The sequence below is a fragment of the Microdochium trichocladiopsis genome (genome assembly GCF_020744255.1).
Source record: "Microdochium trichocladiopsis strain MPI-CAGE-CH-0230 chromosome Unknown B0I36scaffold_6, whole genome shotgun sequence".
In the NCBI taxonomy this organism is placed as follows: Eukaryota; Fungi; Ascomycota; class Sordariomycetes; order Xylariales; family Microdochiaceae; genus Microdochium; species Microdochium trichocladiopsis.
In genome coordinates this window covers 51,268-70,487 of record NW_025763549.1, presented here as the reverse complement: position 1 = coordinate 70,487, position 19,220 = coordinate 51,268, and the positions used below count along the sequence as shown (strand labels likewise).

At 57.9% G+C, this 19,220-nt stretch overlaps 4 protein-coding genes across 4 annotated transcripts; 1 reads left to right on the top strand and 3 right to left on the bottom strand.

Annotated features, from left to right (window-relative positions):
- Positions 1-2,669: 2,669 nt before the first annotated feature.
- Positions 2,670-7,615, bottom strand: B0I36DRAFT_289950 (multidrug resistance protein CDR1; the record flags this gene model as incomplete). Its single annotated transcript, XM_046151690.1, has 6 exons — positions 2,670-4,718; positions 4,781-5,141; positions 5,213-6,296; positions 6,364-6,460; positions 6,525-6,976; positions 7,048-7,615. 6 exons carry the CDS (start codon positions 7,613-7,615, stop codon positions 2,847-2,849), a joined length of 4,434 nt encoding a protein of 1,477 aa, XP_046011037.1. The 3' UTR covers positions 2,670-2,846.
- Positions 7,616-8,514: 899 nt separating this feature from the next.
- Positions 8,515-12,416, bottom strand: B0I36DRAFT_268846 (cytochrome P450). Its single transcript, XM_046151254.1, has 7 exons — positions 12,201-12,416; positions 12,106-12,141; positions 11,352-12,044; positions 10,419-11,274; positions 9,758-10,350; positions 9,497-9,693; positions 8,515-9,411 (listed from the first exon to the last, which is right to left on the bottom strand). The coding sequence occupies exons 1-7, from the start codon at positions 12,333-12,335 to the stop codon at positions 8,700-8,702; spliced, it is 3,222 nt and encodes a 1,073-aa protein (XP_046011036.1). The 5' UTR covers positions 12,336-12,416; the 3' UTR covers positions 8,515-8,699.
- A 1,413-nt stretch (positions 12,417-13,829) lies between these two features.
- On the bottom strand, positions 13,830-15,468 carry B0I36DRAFT_268844 (uncharacterized protein). The gene is made up of 3 exons (XM_046151253.1): positions 14,739-15,468; positions 14,557-14,645; positions 13,830-14,480 (listed from the first exon to the last, which is right to left on the bottom strand). The coding sequence occupies exons 1-3, from the start codon at positions 15,264-15,266 to the stop codon at positions 13,952-13,954; spliced, it is 1,146 nt and encodes a 381-aa protein (XP_046011035.1). The 5' UTR covers positions 15,267-15,468; the 3' UTR covers positions 13,830-13,951.
- A 1,503-nt stretch (positions 15,469-16,971) lies between these two features.
- B0I36DRAFT_349751 (uncharacterized protein) lies at positions 16,972-18,554 on the top strand (the record flags this gene model as incomplete). The annotated part of the gene is made up of 4 exons (XM_046156825.1): positions 16,972-17,164; positions 17,199-17,371; positions 17,632-17,926; positions 18,379-18,554. The coding sequence occupies 4 exons, from the start codon at positions 16,972-16,974 to the stop codon at positions 18,552-18,554; spliced, it is 837 nt and encodes a 278-aa protein (XP_046011034.1).
- Between the last annotated feature and the right edge of the window lie 666 nt (positions 18,555-19,220).

Genomic DNA, 19,220 nt, shown 5'->3' with positions numbered 1-19,220 from the left:
ACAGTACTACTTAAGGCTTGAAGCTATCGTGACGTTTTTCATAGCATGGAGCCTCACATCCATCACTCAGCTTCACCAATCCGACTTGATTTTCCACCCTATTGAATTCCTGCGCTTCTGCACCCGTTCTTGTACGCAATTGACTGACAATGCCATGATCAGAGATTCCCTCACAAGTGTCGCGTCAACAGGGCGCTGTTGATGCGGCTGGCTCCCCCCTCGAAAATCTGGTTTGGCCCCCTATCTGGGAATGCCCTCACTCTGGCCCAGGGCCAGAGTGAACCTCGCCGGAAACACCGCCGAAACTGGCAAGCGGTGAACTCCCTTCGGTCGTGGTGGTTGTTTTGTCCCCGATCAGGAGAACCCTCATCCGCCCCAGGACACTACATAACATAGTAGGCAGCTAGTCAGGTTCCTATAAAATGGCGTGACGTGAAGTTGAGCGGGGACGTATGATAACGTATTAATACAGCGTCCACTATTTGTGGTAAGTGCAGCAAATAACGTCGTAGGATCGGGCCAGGGCAGATATGCGTACCAAGAAAGGGATTATGGAATGACGACCCAGCCGTCATAAAGCTGTGCTAAGACAAGATAAGCTATACAGTGCACACAGGTACTACATAGCGCAAATCTCACACTATACCCTTCTGCGCTTAAGCTCCCTCTTGCCCGGCTTATGCCCCATTCCCGCGGTCTCCTGCGACTGTCCTAGGCGCCGTAGGAAGTGACTGGGCTGCGACATTGGGAAGCAGGTGTCATGGACTGGTGAGGATCGTACCATACTTAGTAAGCAGGAGAAGTGGGTGCTTTCTTGGCAGGCTGGTCCAGCGATCGCCAAGCGGCAGCCCGGACGTGAAACGTGGCGTGTGGGGAGGGCCTGAGAGGCTGACGATCTGAGAGCTGAGTCTAAGACCACATTTTGACACGCTACGCTCTACTTGGCCTTGCTGGGAGTAGTTGAGCCTCCCTTGAGAGCTAGACTGCGAGACAGGGAGGGGCTCAGCTTCGTGCCGCCGAACAAGGAGAGCAAAACAAACAAAGCTGCCCCCGCCGCTGGCAGACATTAAGCGGGTCCCAATCGACCCATGCTGGAGTCGAGAGTCTGGATCGCTGTCTCGGCACTTTGAGTTAGGAAGGGTTCTTCAGGGGGGAGCGTTCGAGTGGGGGAACCAACAAGAAGGGTTGTCCAGGGCGGGCTACCGCAGTCTCGCTTAGACTTGCCTGTGACGAAAACAACAAACGGGTTTACCCCCAGTCTTACTTCCGGACTTTGCGCGACACTTGTTGCGTGTATACGGGTCCCGGAATCTCAGCTAGACTCGATCTCGCCGCTGTTGAGTCCAGTCTAGCGGACCTGGGCGGGAGTCGAAGTCGAGCTAGCGCAGGAACAATACCACATCATTGAGCATAACTAATTGTGCATGCGTGCAATCAGCATTGTCGTCCCTGGATGCAGCCATCACAGTTGCCACTCCTCAGAACTCCTTTCATCTACGATAAGTTCATCAGGCCTCCGTGTTGGCTTTGCCTATGTACGTTACTCTTCCAAGGAAACCCCGCCGGACGCACGAGCGAGAGAGGTCAAGCACCTCGAGTCAGGTTAGGCCTGCCACAACACAGACAACTAAAGAAAAATTCGATAGACCTGGCCTACCTGCCATCTAAGGCCTCCAGCTCGATAGCCACGGATCTGTCAGGCCCGGCTATGTAGGTACTCCACGCTGGTCCCCCGCCGTGGGGCATGTTCTGGACGGATCGAGATTTTACACACATGCCCCTATGCAAGTATGATCCGTTCCAGATCCCTAGCTGGAGCCACGGCACTCCACTGCCAGAGTGTCCCGGTCGGCCGAGTTGTATAGTGCGCACAAAGGGTGGACGTGTCATCTGCACTCTCTCCGCGCCGGAGGTTATGTGCCGTGTCTTGCCAGGTTGTGCGCGACCACAACACATGTTGGAAGGGGGCCGAGGGGTGAGGACTAGTCTGATGTGCTGGCCCTGACAACAGGGTGATACGCCATCGTCCATCATTGAGAACCATCAGCAGGGCGGAGAGCATGGACCTGTACGTTGGACTTGTCTATGGATCCAACGACACACTGGTCAGGGGCAGGGACATCGGCTCTGCAGATATTTCTTGCTAACGCAGGCCATGTATCGCAAAAGAGCAAGAATCGGGAATAATCTCCAGTATGTGGCACGGCCCATGCGCAACACGGTACCGGCGCCGAGCACGTGCAAGACCTGCATACCTGGCACAGGGCAAAGTCTCCATCAGCCAGTCCGTCCTTGAATTACGGGCCAAAAAGCCAAGGTTCAGAGTTGACCGACTTGGCGACACATATAGCGAACGGCGCTTGTTTTCAACGTACATGCCGCGCCGCCGCTTCCACCAGTGTGGTGCGTAGTATGTAGTCACTGGCTCGAATTGGTTGATGCATCTAGGTCCACGCAATTCGAGTTTCCCATTTTCAGCCCCTCATTAAGCTCGAGTAGGTCGACAGAGGCTTCGAAGGCTCTAGAAGCGTACTGCTAATTCGAGACATCTCTTCTAACATAACTTGACACGAATGGCAGATATGCCAATTGGGCCCTTCCAGGCTGCTCCCAGATTTTGTATAGCTCTGCTCGATATGGATATTATAAATGAGGATTCATATTGCGACAGTGAATTAAGGAAAAGAAAGACAAATCTGCTAAACTTAGTAGGAATCTTCGCATCGCCAACATACGAAAGTCTGTACACACGAACTTCACAGCCAAGTGAATAACTCAGCCAGCAATAAATCTAAAATAATCCAGCCGCTAACACACAAAAAAGTCTTTCCTCAATACCAAACCCATTACACTCCACGCTTCATGCCCTTGCCCTTGGGAACCCTAAAGACCCAGTACAGCCCCAGGGCCAGGCCGATGTTGACGAAGATATACACCCAGAGCAGGCCAAAGTTCCTCCAGCGATCCGCATACTCGATGCCGAAGCGCGCGAGGAACGCGTCGGTCGTGGCGAGCGGGCAGAACGCGCAGGTACCGTCGCCGCCGCCCTGCTCGAGCACGCGCCCGCCCTCGGCCGCGACAAAGCCCGCGAGGAAGTCGGCGCACGTCGTAGTCGCGTTGGTGGAGCTAGGCAGCACCATGCGCAGAACTTCGCCGGGCGCGCATGTCACCTCGTAGCCGGACATGGCGGACGACATGACGCCGCTGATCATGTAGGTGACGGGGGAAACGCGGTACATGAAGGTCCAGAACTGGGGCAGGTCGGCCGGGGCGACTCCCACCCCAGAGAAGGCGATGCAGAAGATGTACAGCAAGCTGGCGAGGACTCCGGCCGTCTCGGCCGTCTCGTTCCACGCGATAGCCATGTGCGAGAATGTGCAGGTGAAGAGCAGGAAGAGCGCAATGAAGAGGAAGACGAGGAAGCCGCGGAGCGAGAGATCGTCCGTGCCGGCGCCGCTGTTGCCACCAGGAAGACTGGAGAAACCGACGGGGTAGTACCAGCAGATGTAGGCGATGGCGGCGGCGGCGACGTTCCAGGCCATCTCGACGAGGATGTTGGCGAGGAGCAGCATAGTCCAGCGGTACATCTTGGAGGGGCGCTCGCGGACCTCGTACAGGGCGCGCTGCGGCACGAACATGGGCATGATCTGCTCGTTGAGGGAGCTGAAGAGGATGAAGAAGAGGTAGATGGCGTAGAGCTGGTTCTGCATGCCCTGCAGCGACAGGTGCGCGTCGAAGCTGAAGCCCAGGTACAGGCACGAGAGCCCGATCAGGCTGAACTTGGACCAGATGTACGTCGGCGAGCGCCAGAAGTGCTTGCCTGTGCGGTCGAGCACCAGGAAGAACTGGGTCGCGAAAGAGGCTGCAAACTCCTTGTCGCTGGATGAGGCGGTGTCATCAGCGTGGCTGGGGCTGCTGCTGGCTGGCGCTTGGGTGGACAGGCCGTGGAGGCGTGTCATCTCGTCCTTGACCATTTCGTACTCGGGGGACGCTCGCCAGACCTCGTGCCAGTCGATGCCCTCGGATCCGTCCAAGGGGGGCTTGATCACGTCAAGCATCCACTCGGCCGGGTTAGCCTCCGAAGGACACGGCGCGGCCCCGTTGCGCTCGAGGTACCGGATCAGGGTAAGGCAGTGCTCGCCCAGGTCGCCAAAGTACACAGTCTTGCCACCCGGCGCCAGCAGGAGCAGCCGATCGAAACGCTGGAACAGCAAGGCCGAGGGCTGGTGGATTGTGCACAGGACGGCCTGCCCGTCGTTCCTCAGCCGCTCGATGAGGTCGCAGATCGCCCACGAGGTCTGGCTGTCGAGCCCCGACGTGGGCTCGTCGAGGAAGATGAGCAGCTCTGGGCGGGCGGCGAGCTCGACCCCGATGGTGAGGCGCTTGCGCTGCTCGACATTGAGGCCCTGGCCGGGCACGCCAATGACGGCGCCCGCGAACTCGTCCATCTCGAGCATGGCCACCACGCGGTCCACGTGCCGGAGCTTGTCGGCGCGCGGGACTGACGCCGGCTGGCGGAGCAGCGCGCTGAAGTCGAGAGCCTCGCGCACCGTCATAGTCTCGAGGTGCACGTCCTGCTGCTTGACATAGCCGACACAGTGCTGGAACGAGGCGTCCGTCGGCCGGCCGTTAATGAGCGTCTCGCCAGTTAGGACGCCCGTGGTCACACGGCCTGCGAGGACGTCGAGCAGCGTCGTCTTGCCGGCGCCTGAGAAGCCCTGTTCGATCCTCATATTAGCTCCAAATATCTCGTGATGGGTACCGACGCAGGGTAACGTACCATCAGTGCGGTCGATTTGCCAGGCTGGACCCAGCCGTCGACCTGAGACAGGATGCGGCGGGTGGTCCCCTTGATGTCCACGTCGTAGCACACATCATTCCAGTGGAAAACGGGACGCTCTTGCGGTTGAGGCGTCGCAGACTTCTGTAGTGTAGATCCCTTTAGGCTTTCTCCCTCGCGGACCGAGTCGTGCTGCGACTCGATATCGCCGGCTGTGGCCACTCCCACCGCCTTTGACGGCCCCTTGCCGCGGCGGAAGACGAGTACTTCGCCCTTGCCTCTGGGCGGTTTGGCAAACTCCGCGGCGAGGGCATATACGACGAAGAGGCCGACAAGGAAGGCGCACAGGATGCCAATGTTTCTGCAGCAGTGTTAGTCCACGTTCCAACCTGACTTGGATATTTTCCTAGATAATGATTCATGATAACTCACCTCCACTTATTCTCGTTGGAATAACCGAACGAGTCCCCAATGTAGCGATCGCCGTTGACAAACGCGCGCCCAGCCTCGGCACCGACCGACGAGCAGATCTGCGACTCGGCGGGGAGGTTCTCGTACCCCGGGCCCCGCGGCACCATGTTGGAGCAGGGGAACTCGCGGTCGTGGAACTCGCTGGCCATGAGCGCCTCGAACGCGTACGAGAGCGGGTTGATATACATCATCCAACGGGACCAGTCCGGGATGTAGGACGGCGGGATACAGAAGCCCGTGTAGATCATAAGGCCCAGGCTTAGGAGGGAGCCGGGCACCATGGCCTGGGCTGGCGTGCGCGTCAGGTACGCCAGCGTGCGGAACAGGGCCGACATGACGAGCGTCGTGAGGTAGCTGGTCAGGCAGAAGAAGAAGAAGGCGCCGGCGTCCCGCCGCAGGTTGGTCATCCAGTAGATGACAATGTTGAAGACGAACATGTTGGCCGTCTTGTAGGGCAGGTCCATCAGGTAGCTGGCGACTGCCTGCGACGACTGCCGGTACAGCGCGTATCTGTTGTGTTTCTCAATGACTGGGCGCTCTGCGTAGACCGTGAGAACCTCCAACTGGCTGGCAAAGGCATTAAATAGAAGAGCAAAGAAGATGATGCCGCCACGGTAGTAGAACGTCGACGCGTCCGCCTTCATCTCGAAGAACATGCTCCCAAGCATGACCGCCATGATCAGGTTATACAGCATGGACGCGATGGTGAAGAAGGGGTCGGCGACGAGGCGCCGGAACGCGCGCCAGATGTTGAGCTTGACCTGCGCGAAGAACGAGATGAGGTAGGGAGAGCTGGACCGCATGTGCTTCTGCTGATCCGCGGCGCGGGACTGCTTGTACTCGAGGGCCCGCTGATCGCGCGGGTGCTTGTCCTGGTACTCCTGGATCTCACCGAGCAGAGCCTGTCGCTCCTTGCTGTTCTTCCAGCACTCGGCAAATTCATCGGGAGTCTTTGGGACTTTGCCCTCAAAACCTGCACGGACGACACGCTCGGCGGGACTGGTCATGGAGGTGAGGAAGTCTGGCGTGGTTTGTCTCTCGGGGCCTGTCTAGGGAGTCAGTCCAACCTGCAATAAGTGTACCAGAAAAGGGATGATCGGGGAATGACATACGCTCAAAGCCCAGATTCTCGAAATAGCCCGCGGCCTCGGAGATTTTGCCGAAAAAGATCTGCCTCCCCTTGTACAGCACGGTGACGCGATCAAACAACTGCAGATACTTAAGATTAGCATGCTATCATCTCTCGACCCTTCGGACCATCAGGATGACCAACATCGTAAGCGCTCTGCGGGGCCTGGTAGATGGCCACCGCGGCCGAGATGTTGAGGATCTTGGCCTGATCGCGCAGGCTCTGGCAGAAGCGGACGGCGTTGGCGCTATCGAGCCCGCGTGTCGAGTTGTCCCAGCACTGCAGCAGCGCGCCCGTGAGCGCCGACTCGGCGATGCTGACGCGCTTGCGCTCGCCGCCGCTGACGCCACGCACAAAGTCGTCGCCGACGCGCGTGTCGACCGTGTGCGCGATGCCGAAGACGGACATGACGACGTCGCAGAGCATGCTCGTCACGCGCGAAGGGGCGAAGCCCGCGGGCACGTTTCGCACCGGCCGCGTCGAGGCTGCGAAGCGCAGCGTCTCGCCGACCGTCAGGTGCGCGAGGTGCGTGTCGATCTCGCCGTTATAGAGAACGTCGCCGCGGAAGCGAGATCGCACGTGGTCCTCGTCGATGCCTGGTCGCAGGTCGTCAGTCTCGGCTCATATACTTATTGTGTTTGAAGGTATTGTAGATATGGTCACTCACCTCTGTAGTTCCACTTCGTCTCTGGGCTCACTTTCAAGCCCGCCGTCTCGCCGGCAATAGTCTTGAGCAGGGTTGAGCAACCCGAGCCCGGCGGGCCAAGGACGAGCAGAAGCTCGCCGGCGTCAAGAACGCCCTCAAAGTCTCGCAGGATCGTTACCTGCTTGCTCTGCTGGACACCGCCGAGCCTCCTCGTGACGGACTCAACGGCGCTGAGGAAGATGTTGCCGGTGCTGGCCTGGTGCTGAGCCCCAGACGAATCGCCACACACCGTCAGGTCACGATAGGCCACGCCGAGACTGCGCGGCCGCGAGGGGAGGGTCTCGTTGTAGTGGTCGAAAAAGGTCTTGACCCACAGGCGGCCGTCAAAGGCGGGCGACTGCGGGTCGAGGGAGCTGCCAGACTCCGGAAAGAGGACCCGGCGCCACTGGCCCTCTGGCGTCGCTGGACATGTTGCCGTGGTTCGCAGGGCAAGGTCTCTGAGCTCAATGTCCAGGTTGCCAGACTGCCGGCTCTCGTCGTCGGACCACGACTTGGCCAGGACGGCTTGGCCGTCTGATGCGGACACCATGTTGGTAGGTGGTTCTAGTTCTTGTGACAGAGGCATAGTGAGTTGTGTGTGTCACTTGTGTTGCCGTTGCTGACTCTACGGGGATGTGGCTAGATCTGATATAATACTTGCGCTGCACGATGCCGCGGACAGCGCCCGGCCGGCCACCGTGGAGGGCCGGCGCTGCCACGACGCGAGGCGCAGCATCTCCGTGCGATTCGTATCCGGATCGGCATTCGTAATGTCCTAGAGTTTCGTGGCGGTATACTAAGTACTTTTCCTCGCCCTGTCGGGCTGGGATGGCACCGATGGGCATCTGGGATACCCCGGCCCCAGGCGTAGTCGTTCGTGAACAAGCTCAGAGACCCCTGCACATGGAGACCGCACCCCGCGGACCCCACTCCCCCGGGTCCCGGCAGACCGGTGGCCCTCGACAGCATCCCTGAACCTTCCTGCCGGTCCGAGGCTGGGCGGTAACTTTCGCGTTTTTTAAACTTTGCGACCAGTTGTCATCCTCGACTAGCGTCGTGTCAGGTTGAGACGTATTCTCAGTTGGGGTCCTTAGGTCTAACTTCGTCCCTTGATGTCTTTAGACTTTCACTTGAGCAGGGGCACAGGCTGGAGTTACGCTTAGGAGCTTGACACTTTCAATGGAGAGCTGATACATGGGCTCCTGACTCGATCTTCGCAGGGGTCATCCGAAACAGGTCAACAGTGGCGACGTGCACTACCCATGTCCCTGGCGCCACGGCGATTTTGAGTGATGCAGTCTTGCGTGGTGTGACATGTAAGGGGATGGCTCTGGCGCTGAACTCTCTCCAGGACAGAGTACTCCTAGTGTGCTACACCATGGGTGGCCTCGTGCTAACTCCGTGACCGCTCTGACCGGTCGGGGATAACACTCGGTGCAAAGGCGGAATGTGACGAACAATACTAGAGAATAATCGACGTCTCATATTAGATACATCTTTTGAAGGGAGAATAGCTTAACGCTACAACTTCTGATGATGGCAGCCTCCTCATCGTACCAATTTAGATAGAATCCAGGATGACATGTAACATTGAGCTAGAACCAAGCAATTTCAACGAAGTGTAACACGCCTCCTTAGTCAAAAACATCCCGCACGAACCGCTCCGCCTGGTGCTTCTCAAACCGCTCGAGGCTCTGCTCATACGACACGGACGGCTCCCCGCGCCTCTCGCCCTCGCTCTGCAGGATGCGCACCATGGCGTCCTTGACGCCCTCGACGATCCTGCTTGCGCCGCACACGTAGATCCGGGCCTCGCTGCTGCTCCACAGGTCCCCGACGAGCTCGCGCTCCCGCCACAGCCGGTCCTGCACGTACTTGCACCCGTCCGTACTGTCGGGGACTCGGCTGCACGCGCGGAAAACCTTGACCACGCCCGCTGCCTCCCACGCGTCAAACTCATCGCGATACAGGTCGTCCACGGCCGGGTCGCGGCAGCCGTAGAAGAGCAGCGCGGGGGCCAAGTCCAGATCCTCCTCTGAATTACTACCGCTGCCGCTGCTGCTCTCCCGCAGGAGGGCGCGCTCCTGCACGAACGCGCGGAAGGGCGCCAGCCCGGTCCCCGCGCCGACGCAGATGATGGGCGTCTTGCGCGGCTCGAGGGGCAGGTGGAACCCCTTGGCGGCGCTGCGGACAGCGACCTGTACCTTGTCGCCCTCCTGCACGGACGCGAGGTAGGACGAGGCCACGCCGATGTGCCGCCCCGTGCCGCTCGTGGCGGGGCGGTCGATGACGTTGTATGTCAGGGAAGCCAGGCCAGGGGAGGCGAGGGGGGAGGAGGAGATGGAGCTGTTGTTGTGATGGTGCGTGTCAGCAGATGCTCTCGAAACAATATAGCGTTGTATAGGTGGAGGAGGATATTGAGTGAACTTACTACTGACGGACGCGCATGGGTGGCAGCAGGGAGAGGAAGATGTTGAAGGGAAGCATGAGCGCGGGGAACGCCTCCAGGAGGCCGAGCACGGAGAGCTGCTTGGCGCGGACCTGCTCGTCGAAGCCGTCGGCGGCCATGTTCTCGAGCTTGGCCTTGATCTCTGCGTCCTCGACCAGCCTGCTGAGGGTGGCCACATCCTGTGACGAAACGACGGTTAGCAGATGGGTCTTGATGTCGTTAGGAGCATTGCCTCTGACTGACCTTCCTCGTGGCGACCTGGCCCAGCTCTACATACGAGCTTAGCAGTTCCGAGACAGGCAAGCTGGTGTTTGTCGGCAGCGTGGTCGTACCCGCAGCCTCGATGGACACGTGGGCGTCCCAGGCCATGTGCAACCGACGCATGACCCGTGCGACCGTGGCTTTGGGGTTATGCGGCAGCACAGCCAGGTAGTCACCCGCTGTATACGTCCAGCCCGTCGGCAGCTGAATCTCGAGGTGCCGCTTCTCCTCCCCCTCCTGCCCTCCCGACAAGGCGGGAGCACCAGTCAGGCTGCGGGCGGCGGCAACGAGACCCTCCTTAACGTCGGGGCGCAGGATCGAGGTCCGGGGCGTCGAGAAGGACACCTTTAGGCGCTGGCTGCTGGCCTCGTCGTCCTGGCTTGCCGTGATGTTGAGCTTGACCTGGATCGCGGGCCAGAGCGTCTCGTCCTGCCACGTCTCAAAGTCGGAGAACATGTCGCGCACCTTGGCGTCCGTCTCGCCCATGGGCACGAGGCGCTGTCCGCCGAGCTTGGATAGCTGCGTGTCCAGGAGACGCGGGATGCGCTGGTACGTCTTTGCCCAGTCGCTGTGGCCTGTGGAGATACAGAGGTCAGTATTTAGAGCTTGATCTGGCAGGATAATTAGGGTCTAATGGACTTACCACACCCGAAGACAGCATAAGTGACATCCTCGAGCTCAGCCGGCCCGCTCTCGCTCATAGACTCGATCCACTGCACAAAGTGCCCTGCATTGTGCGGCGCCTGGCCCTCGTACGACGAAGCCACGATGACAACAGGGACGCTGCCGCCCTTGGGCAGCGCCCCCTTGGCTACGTCCAGGGGCTCTACCGAAGCAGTGAAGCCGCGGTCCGTCGCGTCCTGGCCGAGCCTGCGCGCCATGAACTCGCACGTGCCCGAGTTGGAGCCGTAGTAGATCGCCATCTTGTGGCCGTTCACGCCAGCAGCGGCGGCGGCGGCAGCAGACTTCGCGGACTGCTCAGTTGCCGAAGGAGGCGAGGAGGCGTTTCCATTGGCTCCTCCACCCACAGCGCCACCGACGAGGCGTGCCTCGATCTGCAGCGGCGTGAGCCCGCCGCGGGGGATGGCCCGGATGTAGAACCCCTTGGGCCGGATGGTGAGCGACGTCTGGGTCTGGAGCGTGTACGCCGGGTTGTCCATGACGAAGCTGAAGGTCTGCAGCATCGCGGCGTAGGCGAGCAGCATCTCCTGCCAGGCGAACGCGCGGCCGATGCACGAGCGCATGCCCGTGCCAAAGGGGCTCCAGCTGTGCGGGAACTGCGCCTGGATCCGGTCGAAGCCGCCGTCGAGCATCCGCTCGGGCTCGAACTCGTCGGCGTCGGGGCCCCAAACCTCCGGGTCCCGGTGCGAGCCCGAGAGCAGGCATAGGATCTGCTCGTCCTTCCTGATCCGGTACTTGCCGCCGAGGATCTCGTCCTGCTTGGGCTCACGGCCAAAGGCGAAAATTGGCGCGCTGAGGCGAAGGGTCTCACGAATGCACTGGGCCGCACAAGTGTTAGTATTGTGCATGAGAAGAGGTCACGGGAGCCTATCGCTGAGAAGACGAGAATGCTTACCGCGTCTAGATATTTCAGCTTCGTAACGTGGTCCAGCGTGATGGGCGCCGTGCCCACGACCGAGTCAATCTCCTCCTGCAGCTTGTGGTACTTGTCCGGGTGCTTGAGCAGGTTGTACATGGTAAACTGGAGCGTCGCCGAGGTGGTCTCGTGGCCTGCGACGAGGAACGTGATAAGGTTATCGATAACGCTATCTTCGGTCATCTTACGGCCCGTCTTAACGTCGACGCTCTCGAGCATAGCCGTCAGCAGGTCCCTCCGTCCCTTGAAGCCGTCCGGGCTCGCCTTGCGCTCGTCGATAACCTTGCGCGCCGTCCGCCGTAGGAGCGCAATGTTCTTATGGTACTTTTTGGTCTCGGAGGCGTAGAATACGGACGGTAGGAAGCGCATCCCCTTTTTGCCGACCTCGGTTAGGACGTCGTACATGGCTGTGATGAAGGGGTGCATCTCGCTCTGGTAGTACGAGTTGAATCGGAACCCCATCGACGTTAGCGCTACCGTGTCGAGCGTGAGCCGCGTAAAGTCCTCGCCGACGTCGATGCGCGTCGTGGGGCCTTGCCGCGCCCACTTGAGGACAAGCTGGCTGGCCACCTCGTGCATCTCGTCGAACATGCCCCGGATCGCCAGCGGGCCAAACGCCGACACCAGGACCCGGTGCGCGATGCCCCAGTTCTCCTCCTCCTCACCTGTGGACTGTCAGGAGCAATTTGTCAGCCTCGCCTCTTCTAGGTTGCAGAATGGAGTGTAAACTTACTGTGAATAGACCATCGTGTACCACGTTCCGTAGTTCCTGCAAAAGATTGTCAGTCTCCGCAGGGCAAGCCTGTAGAGCCAGTGATGACAACTCACCTCGAGCTCGCCCTTGATCGACTTGCGAAACCTCGAGTCGTCGCACGCCTCGTCGACGAGCTTCCAGTTGGACAGCACAATCATGTCCAACCCCAGTATTGAGAGCTTGTAGATTGGCCCGTAGCGGGCGGCCATCTGGACAAACGAGCGCGAGGGGTCGTCCAGGTCCACGTTGGGGAGGTTGCCCACGACCGGGGTCGTCGAGGGCTGCGGGATGCGCTGCAGGCCAACGACGACAGCCTTGCCCTCGGACTCCTTGTCCCCGTCCTTCGTGGCGGCAGCGGCCGCCGCCTTGTCTTTGCTGTTGTGTTTCTGCTGCTCAGGCGCCATGATGTGCTGCTCCTGCTGCTGCAAAGTTGTGTGTGAGTCTGAAGATTTGACCTGGTGTCTCGTGGGCCAGAAGCCGGCTTCAGCAAGGAAGGCGCGCATCTTGTTCCTTTTCACGTCGTCCTGTGTTCGCAGGTGTCAGCCCCAACGTCTGCAGGGTTGGGCCCTGTCCGCGGCGTTGTGATGATGCAGCCTCGGTGTGACGGCGAAACTCTATTCCTGATGAAGGCCCAGCGTGGCGGTGCTGTCGTCCGTCCCTGGACTGCGCAATCCGGAAGGCTGGGTAGCCCGCGGCGGCCGGGGTGTCAACAACGGACCCGGGGCTCCAGCGGTCTGGTCTGGTGGCTTGGACCCAGACCCCGGCCCTAGCCTGGCCCTGGTCGAGACAGAAACTTAAATTAATGGGGAACTATAGCACGTCGAACGCGTGGCTAGACGGAGTAGCTCCCCTTCGCCCAAGATCGACGTGTGTCAGGCAGAATCTAGCAAAAGCATCCATCATGCATCGTTCACCCTGTCGGTGGATGCAGCTGCCTGTTCTGCATTGGGGGACAACCTTATCCTGATGTGATTACAAATCCTATGATGGCGTGCGCTATAACCCGTCCATGTCACGTCGCCTGGGAACTCCGCCCTGTAGGCACTCAGAGCCGCGGCCACTGCGACTCCATGGGGAGTGCTCTGCACACTGGAACCCGGAGATCCAAGGTGGATCTAGCTGAGCCGTAGACTCAGATGCTCATTCCCTTTCTGGTAAACCCCGTTTGCGGTACGTCAGGTCATGACGGCGCCTGTTAGTTATGGGATGGGCAATCGCGCCGGTTTTACCCCTTATTCGTCAGCCGAGATCTGCAAAAAGAAGTATGTCAGGCGTATCGTCACTATGCACAAGCGTTCTCGGTATGCCAAGAGTCAGCATTGGTACTTAATATCATCCATTTTTCACCATGTATGACAATACAATCCTTAAAGAAAGCGACCAAAAAGGGAAATGAAATAAGAGCACATCAATAAAGCCAGTGACAATGATTCGAGTGCCTCGCCAGTGACACGACTGATTCATCACGAATTACTCAGGGGCCGAGTTTTCTCCAGAGCAAAGAGACCTACCCTCCCCTGACTAGGACAATGCAACAATGATACTCCGGAATCTCAGAGCAGTTAGGACCAGGCTGGTACATCTTGAAGCCTCTCAAAATTGCAACCTTCGGACAAATGAAAGATCATGCTAAGCAGAACACTCCAGCCACATTGAAAAGCACAAGTGTGGGCGCAATGCAATTGTCATTTCTGTCGGTGACTGCTCTATCGAAATAACAAAGGTATCTCTGAGCCCGCCATCACGCGACACAGCCAATGAAGAACCAAGGCCAACACGAGCTTGAGCAGCTTGCCTCGCACTTGAACGACCCATACGAGTCGGCCTAGACCTGCTCCAACGACGGAGCAACCGCACTCAAAGGCGCCCCTTCGCCCACCCATAGCCGCTGCTCCCGAGCCAGCATGATCTTGACATACGGAATTGTGACCACACTCCAGACGCCCACCCAGACAAACGGCACCGTCCAGCCGAAAGCATACGCAATGTCGATATCCGGGAATTCGAGGACCAGGTACGCCGTCCCGCCCGCGCAGGCCAGTGCCCCGAGGGCCCAGAAAAGCCCAAGGCGGCGGAGCATGGCTCGGAAGAGCGGGCTGGCCGCGTATCGGCGCGCGAGCGCCTCGCGGTACACCGTCTTGCCGCCGCCGCTGACGGCGCAGATGTCCTCGATGAGTGGGTATATCCCTGGCGGCGCAGGCGCGTCGCGGGCGACCGACGAGATGCGCAGCGGGGCCGGGGCGGAGCACCAGTGCAGGATGTCGACGAAGAGCAGAGCCGAGCCGAAGATGATCTGCACGGAGGACAGGGGCAGGGCGAGGAGCCGGCGCTTGGGTTGCCTCCACGCGGTTCCCCTACAAACTTGCGATGAGCAGACTGTACGTGTTGGGCGAGAAAGGGGCCTAGTGGTGCGAGGAACGGAGTACTTACAAGATGAGCTCGGCTACGACGATGAGCATGCAAAGCCCGAACCACCATTGGTACCAGTCAAAGTACCACCGGTTTCGCGCGCCAATGACCTTGTTTTGCACAAAGAGGGAGGTCAGCTACGGTCGTCCAACAGCTATGCGATCTGACACCGCGATCGATATGTCTTTCTTCGCAGAACTCACCCGACAATCACTGTCTTTCTTCCACAGCTTCCAGCACCTGACTAGCCACTCAATGATAGCGGTGCCGCCGATTGTCGCCGTCACGATGCTGAGCACCGTGTCGGCTGCCAGCGGGCCGCGGGGCTGGCTTCCCGGGCCGGCCTCGTACCACAGCACAAAGTAGAGCGCCGTCGGCACTATGGCGCAGTCGAACAGGATGAAGCACCAGAAGATAAATATTCGCAACTTCTTGTCCGTCAGGGTGTAGTTGAGCGGCGGAGGACGGGACGCCGGGAGATGATGGTCGCCGGGGTCCAGCAGTGCGTCAGGAGTCTCTTGCTCGATGGAAGCCCGACGAGAGGCTTGTTCGGTGGTAGGGCTGCTGCCGGCGGGACTCCTGCTCTTGAGTAACGTACTGGTGCTCTTGCTCTTCAGAGCAGGAGGCAGAGAAGCCGTCAGAGATTGTCGTATGAAGTCTTCCTGCGGCGGCCGTGGCGTTACCACGTCGTTGTGGATCTGTTGCCCATCTTCGCCTGGCTGTCTCGGCATGGCTGCTCTTGCTAGGATGGCCCCGATATGAAAATTGCTGTGTTGGCTGCAACCCTGTTGCGTGCCGTGAGAATGCTCTCAATATCGCTGGATGTCGCCTTGACTTGGTGCTGATCTGACTTGGTCAATTTTCGAGGCCCTTGTGGCGTCTTATCTGACAGTTAGCCTGCGCAGTACGGGCTGTGACCACGACTTGGATCTGAGCATTGCCCCGGCACCCCGTTCGGCCGAGCTCTGCGGCACAACGTCTGTTGTTCGAAACAGGCAGCAGTGTGTCCATCCATCCCAAAAAACCAAAAAGGTACTTGTCCCCAGGAGATCGCTAGTGCTAGGCTCGAACGTGTCCCGGCCATGACTCGACAACCACCAGGGCCAGCCGCAGAAGGGCGGTGCAGACGTTGAGAGCATGCCGCTCTAGAGTGAACTGCTATCATAGGTGGATGACCTATTCGCGGCATTGACAGGCCGCAGGGACCGTGGAAGCCGAAGCATGGACGCGGTGCCGGGGGCTTTTTAAGGTTTCACTAATGACAGCTGGCATAATTGCAGGGACTACGCTAACGGGGTTTGACTCGTCGAGCTTGATCGGCCAAGTGACGCACGCCTGGATCAGATGTGGATCCAGGGGCTTGGGAGATTGTGCGGACTATGTAACTTTCAAACAAGCTTTGATAGCGCGTCTCGAAGGCATCCGTGTGACAGCACGTCCTTCGAATCCGCTTATATGGGCGCCAGGAGGTGCCGCTGTTACGAAGACGGAAATTACGGACACACATACGGAGTTATTGAAGTGGCTAACTCCGCAGTTGCTAACACAATTCCAGAACAACATGATGGAATGCTATCCCGCTATCTTGGGTTGGCGTCTGCCGCTACGTGGGGTGGCTTGGGCAGAGCGGCCCAGCAGCTGCAGAGCACGAAGTACTTGGGTACCGTCCTTTGCAAAGGCCATTTCCGCCGAGTTGCGCACCAATGAGTGTTTTGGGGTCAATCTCGAGCGAGTCGGCTCAATATTTGATGAAGTCGGCTAAGATCTTCGAGATGGCCATTTTCTGCAACCTTCGAGTTATGTAATATCGTTGCTTGTCTCATGTTGCATGTGACCGTCAAGTGGCGCGGCCCTGCCGTCCTTCATGAGACAGCTTGTCATCGCAAGATATATTCCTACGAATTATAGTCGGTTTCGTCGTTGTCGCACTACGTCGAGGATCCATTTGCAGCCCTTCTCTCTGACAGGACCCTGACAACCGTTGTGGTCTTGCATGAACCATGAATGGCTGATGATGTCGAGCCTCGCAACCCACGGCACCTCGCCATATCGGTCGCTTGCTTCCCCTTCCTGCAAAAAGCAGCGACCACGGCTTATGTATACCTGAAAACTCCCAGATGTACTCTTTGGCGGACGGAGGCATCTGGAGAACACCTGTGCGACAGACTCGGGAACGGCGGTTGCCTACGGTGCTGTCCGCCATGGCGTAAAGAAAGTCTCATGCGGTTGGCACTAATGCTGGTAGAAGAGCCAGCCGTGGCAATACAGGGAGTTCCCATCCCTATCGGTGATGATGCTGTACCTATACATAATTTTCAAAACTCCGGATCATTTCAAAAACCACACGCTACAAGAACACAGTTGACATCAACCCTCAATCGCCAGCCGAAGCAATGAGATGCAGACCACTTATCTCCATATGCTCAGTTGGATAACATGACTCCAGTATCTGCCGACCCGGGCCCGACACTTACACGACAGCACGCTTGGGCGTGGGAGGGCGCATTTCCGGCAGCTGCCGCTGTAGCCGCCATTGAGCCGGCCCACGAGACGCGCGCCATTGTTCTGGATGCACACATTGAGTTTGATGGTCGTGCACAGCATGTCCTTGCCGCCTCGGCACCGCATCGTGAGGGACGCGAAGCCTTTAGAAGGCGTGGTAGTCGCAAGTTTCGGCGCAACCCTGGGCGTGGGCGAAGCCGCCGAAGGAGAAGACGCCGGCGACGACGGCAGTGAGCACGGGTGGCAGTCGCATGATGCGTCGCTACCGAGATTACAACTCTATTGGGAAAGTAGAAACTGGCAAGTGTGCGGCGAAGTCCTTGAGACAACATATGTATGTCCCACCTCAGCCTCGTAGATATTTGTCATTCATCTGGGCCGGCGTCCTCAATCAAACTTGAGTGCGACTATCAATAGAGTGTGACTTGAACGACCTGCCGAGCAAGGAACTCCAAGATCAACGTCTCAATCTCGCGATCCCCTTTTCGTCAGCTCATCTAGCGTGCCTTTGTCAAAGGCAAGATCGATCGAGCCGTCTGCGAGGGATATGATGGTTCGCACGCCCATTTTCTGCCAGCTGATGGCTTTTCTTAGACTGGATTTGGCGATCCGCTTAGTCATGGTCGTGATGACAACACTGCTGAAGTCGACGCAGAGCTGCTTCTTGTAGCCTTGGCTTGCGCGGAAATGTCCTCTGAGCCAATGTGCAGAATGCTGGGAACATCAGAGACAGGTATGGGCTTAATGCATGTGCTGGGCAAAGAGCCTTTCGAGATTCTGGCCAGAGAGACACCGCTCGTAAACTGGATCAGTGGTGTCGGCAGGGATTTTGGAAGCCAGTCGTCGGCAAGTGTCAGAAAGTCGTTCGCAGAAACTGGCATGTTGTCCAGTAAGTTGGTTTCGGCTCAGTTGATAGGAGCAGTTATCTCCGTGCTGACGAACACGTAAGAGCGGTATTTCTTTTCTTTTTCTTTTTCTTTTTACTTTTGGAAAAGTGTGCTGTTGAAATGAGTATCCGAAAAGTTGCAACGGAAAGCTCAAGCTGAGGTGATACCGAAAGCTGCATCACTAGGCGCAAGCGGGCGGATTCGTAAGCTTGTACGAGAGATCTCCGCGCGTTTGTCCGTCGTCGAATTCTTTTTCACGTTCGTGATGCGCCTATGAAATGGCACTGTCGGTCGCTAAACAGAATTGCACATTCCAAGACTAAGTCGAAGGAACTCTTGGTAACTTTGCGGAACCTGTGTGGTCCAGGAACCCACAGCCTATGACACCGATATCATCAGCAGTAACGAAATACGTGCAGATACGAAAGAACTGCATAATGATACAAATTAAGAGTTCGGGCTGAATACTATGATGCATCCCGAATGTCGTCAGTGTTTCGCGCGACGCACCAGTTCCAGAACTTCTCGCCGTCCTCCTATCCTCGTGAGGTCATGCTCAGAAAGACCGCACTAAGAGCTAGTATCAATATAATGCTATATCGTCGACCTCGCTTCGACATGTGGGAATGAAAAGGGCACCAGACATCTTCAAAGGTCCCGAGGTTTAGCGGTTGACAGGTTCAGAGGGTCTGCAATCAAAACCCTCTGGCATCGCCCAGCGACAGAGCCTCAAATGCTGATCCAAAGGGTGGTACAGAGAGAGGTACAAGCGCTCAGACATTCTCGGAAGTCTGGTCCTGCCACAACAGACATGAGACTGATATTTCCGCATGATATAACAAGAAACCAGCAGTCCTCGGGTGGGGCACCAGGGCTATAAAGTAATGCCGTCTTCTTCATATTAGGATGTCCAAGATCGTGCTCGAGCTGGCATGCGAATGGTCCACCGGTGTGTAGCTAGGTATTGAGACGCTTGGGCTGTCTGGAGAATTTGATGCGGATGTATCGAAGCTCCTTCCAGATCTCATCGGAATATCCGAGCTTCAGATGTGCTAAGACTTTTGGGAAAAACAGGTTCAGAAACGTAGCTATTTAATTTCTTGTCGTGCATCAGACGCCGTGTTACCTTCACAGAGCCTAAAAAACTACAATGGTTCACTTTTTGCATGCAAAATATGAGGCAACCAGTGAAGCTCGATTGCAAGAGCTATCATCGTGCTCGGTCAAGTACACCCCCCAGTGACACGAACACGCTACGTCTTTGCTTTGCTGAATGCAAATACTGGGCTTCAGGAC

Excerpts from the sequence above, each read along its gene's own strand:
- B0I36DRAFT_268846 (XM_046151254.1), bottom strand. The coding sequence starts at position 12,335 with ATGGCCGCCCGCTACGGGCCAATCTACAAGCTCTCAATACTGGGGTTG. Across the intron at positions 12,142-12,200 it reads CGATCAAGGGCGAGCTCGAG|GAACTACGGAACGTGGTACA; the intron begins GTGAGTTGTCAT and ends AATCTTTTGCAG. Across the intron at positions 9,694-9,757 it reads GCCAGGTCGCCACGAGGAAG|GATGTGGCCACCCTCAGCAG; the intron begins GTCAGTCAGAGG and ends GTTTCGTCACAG.
- B0I36DRAFT_268844 (XM_046151253.1), bottom strand. The coding sequence starts at position 15,266 with ATGCCGAGACAGCCAGGCGAAGATGGGCAACAGATCCACAACGACGTG. Across the intron at positions 14,646-14,738 it reads AGAAAGACAGTGATTGTCGG|GTCATTGGCGCGCGAAACCG; the intron begins GTGAGTTCTGCG and ends GTGCAAAACAAG. Across the intron at positions 14,481-14,556 it reads GTCGTAGCCGAGCTCATCTT|GGGAACCGCGTGGAGGCAAC; the intron begins GTAAGTACTCCG and ends GCAAGTTTGTAG.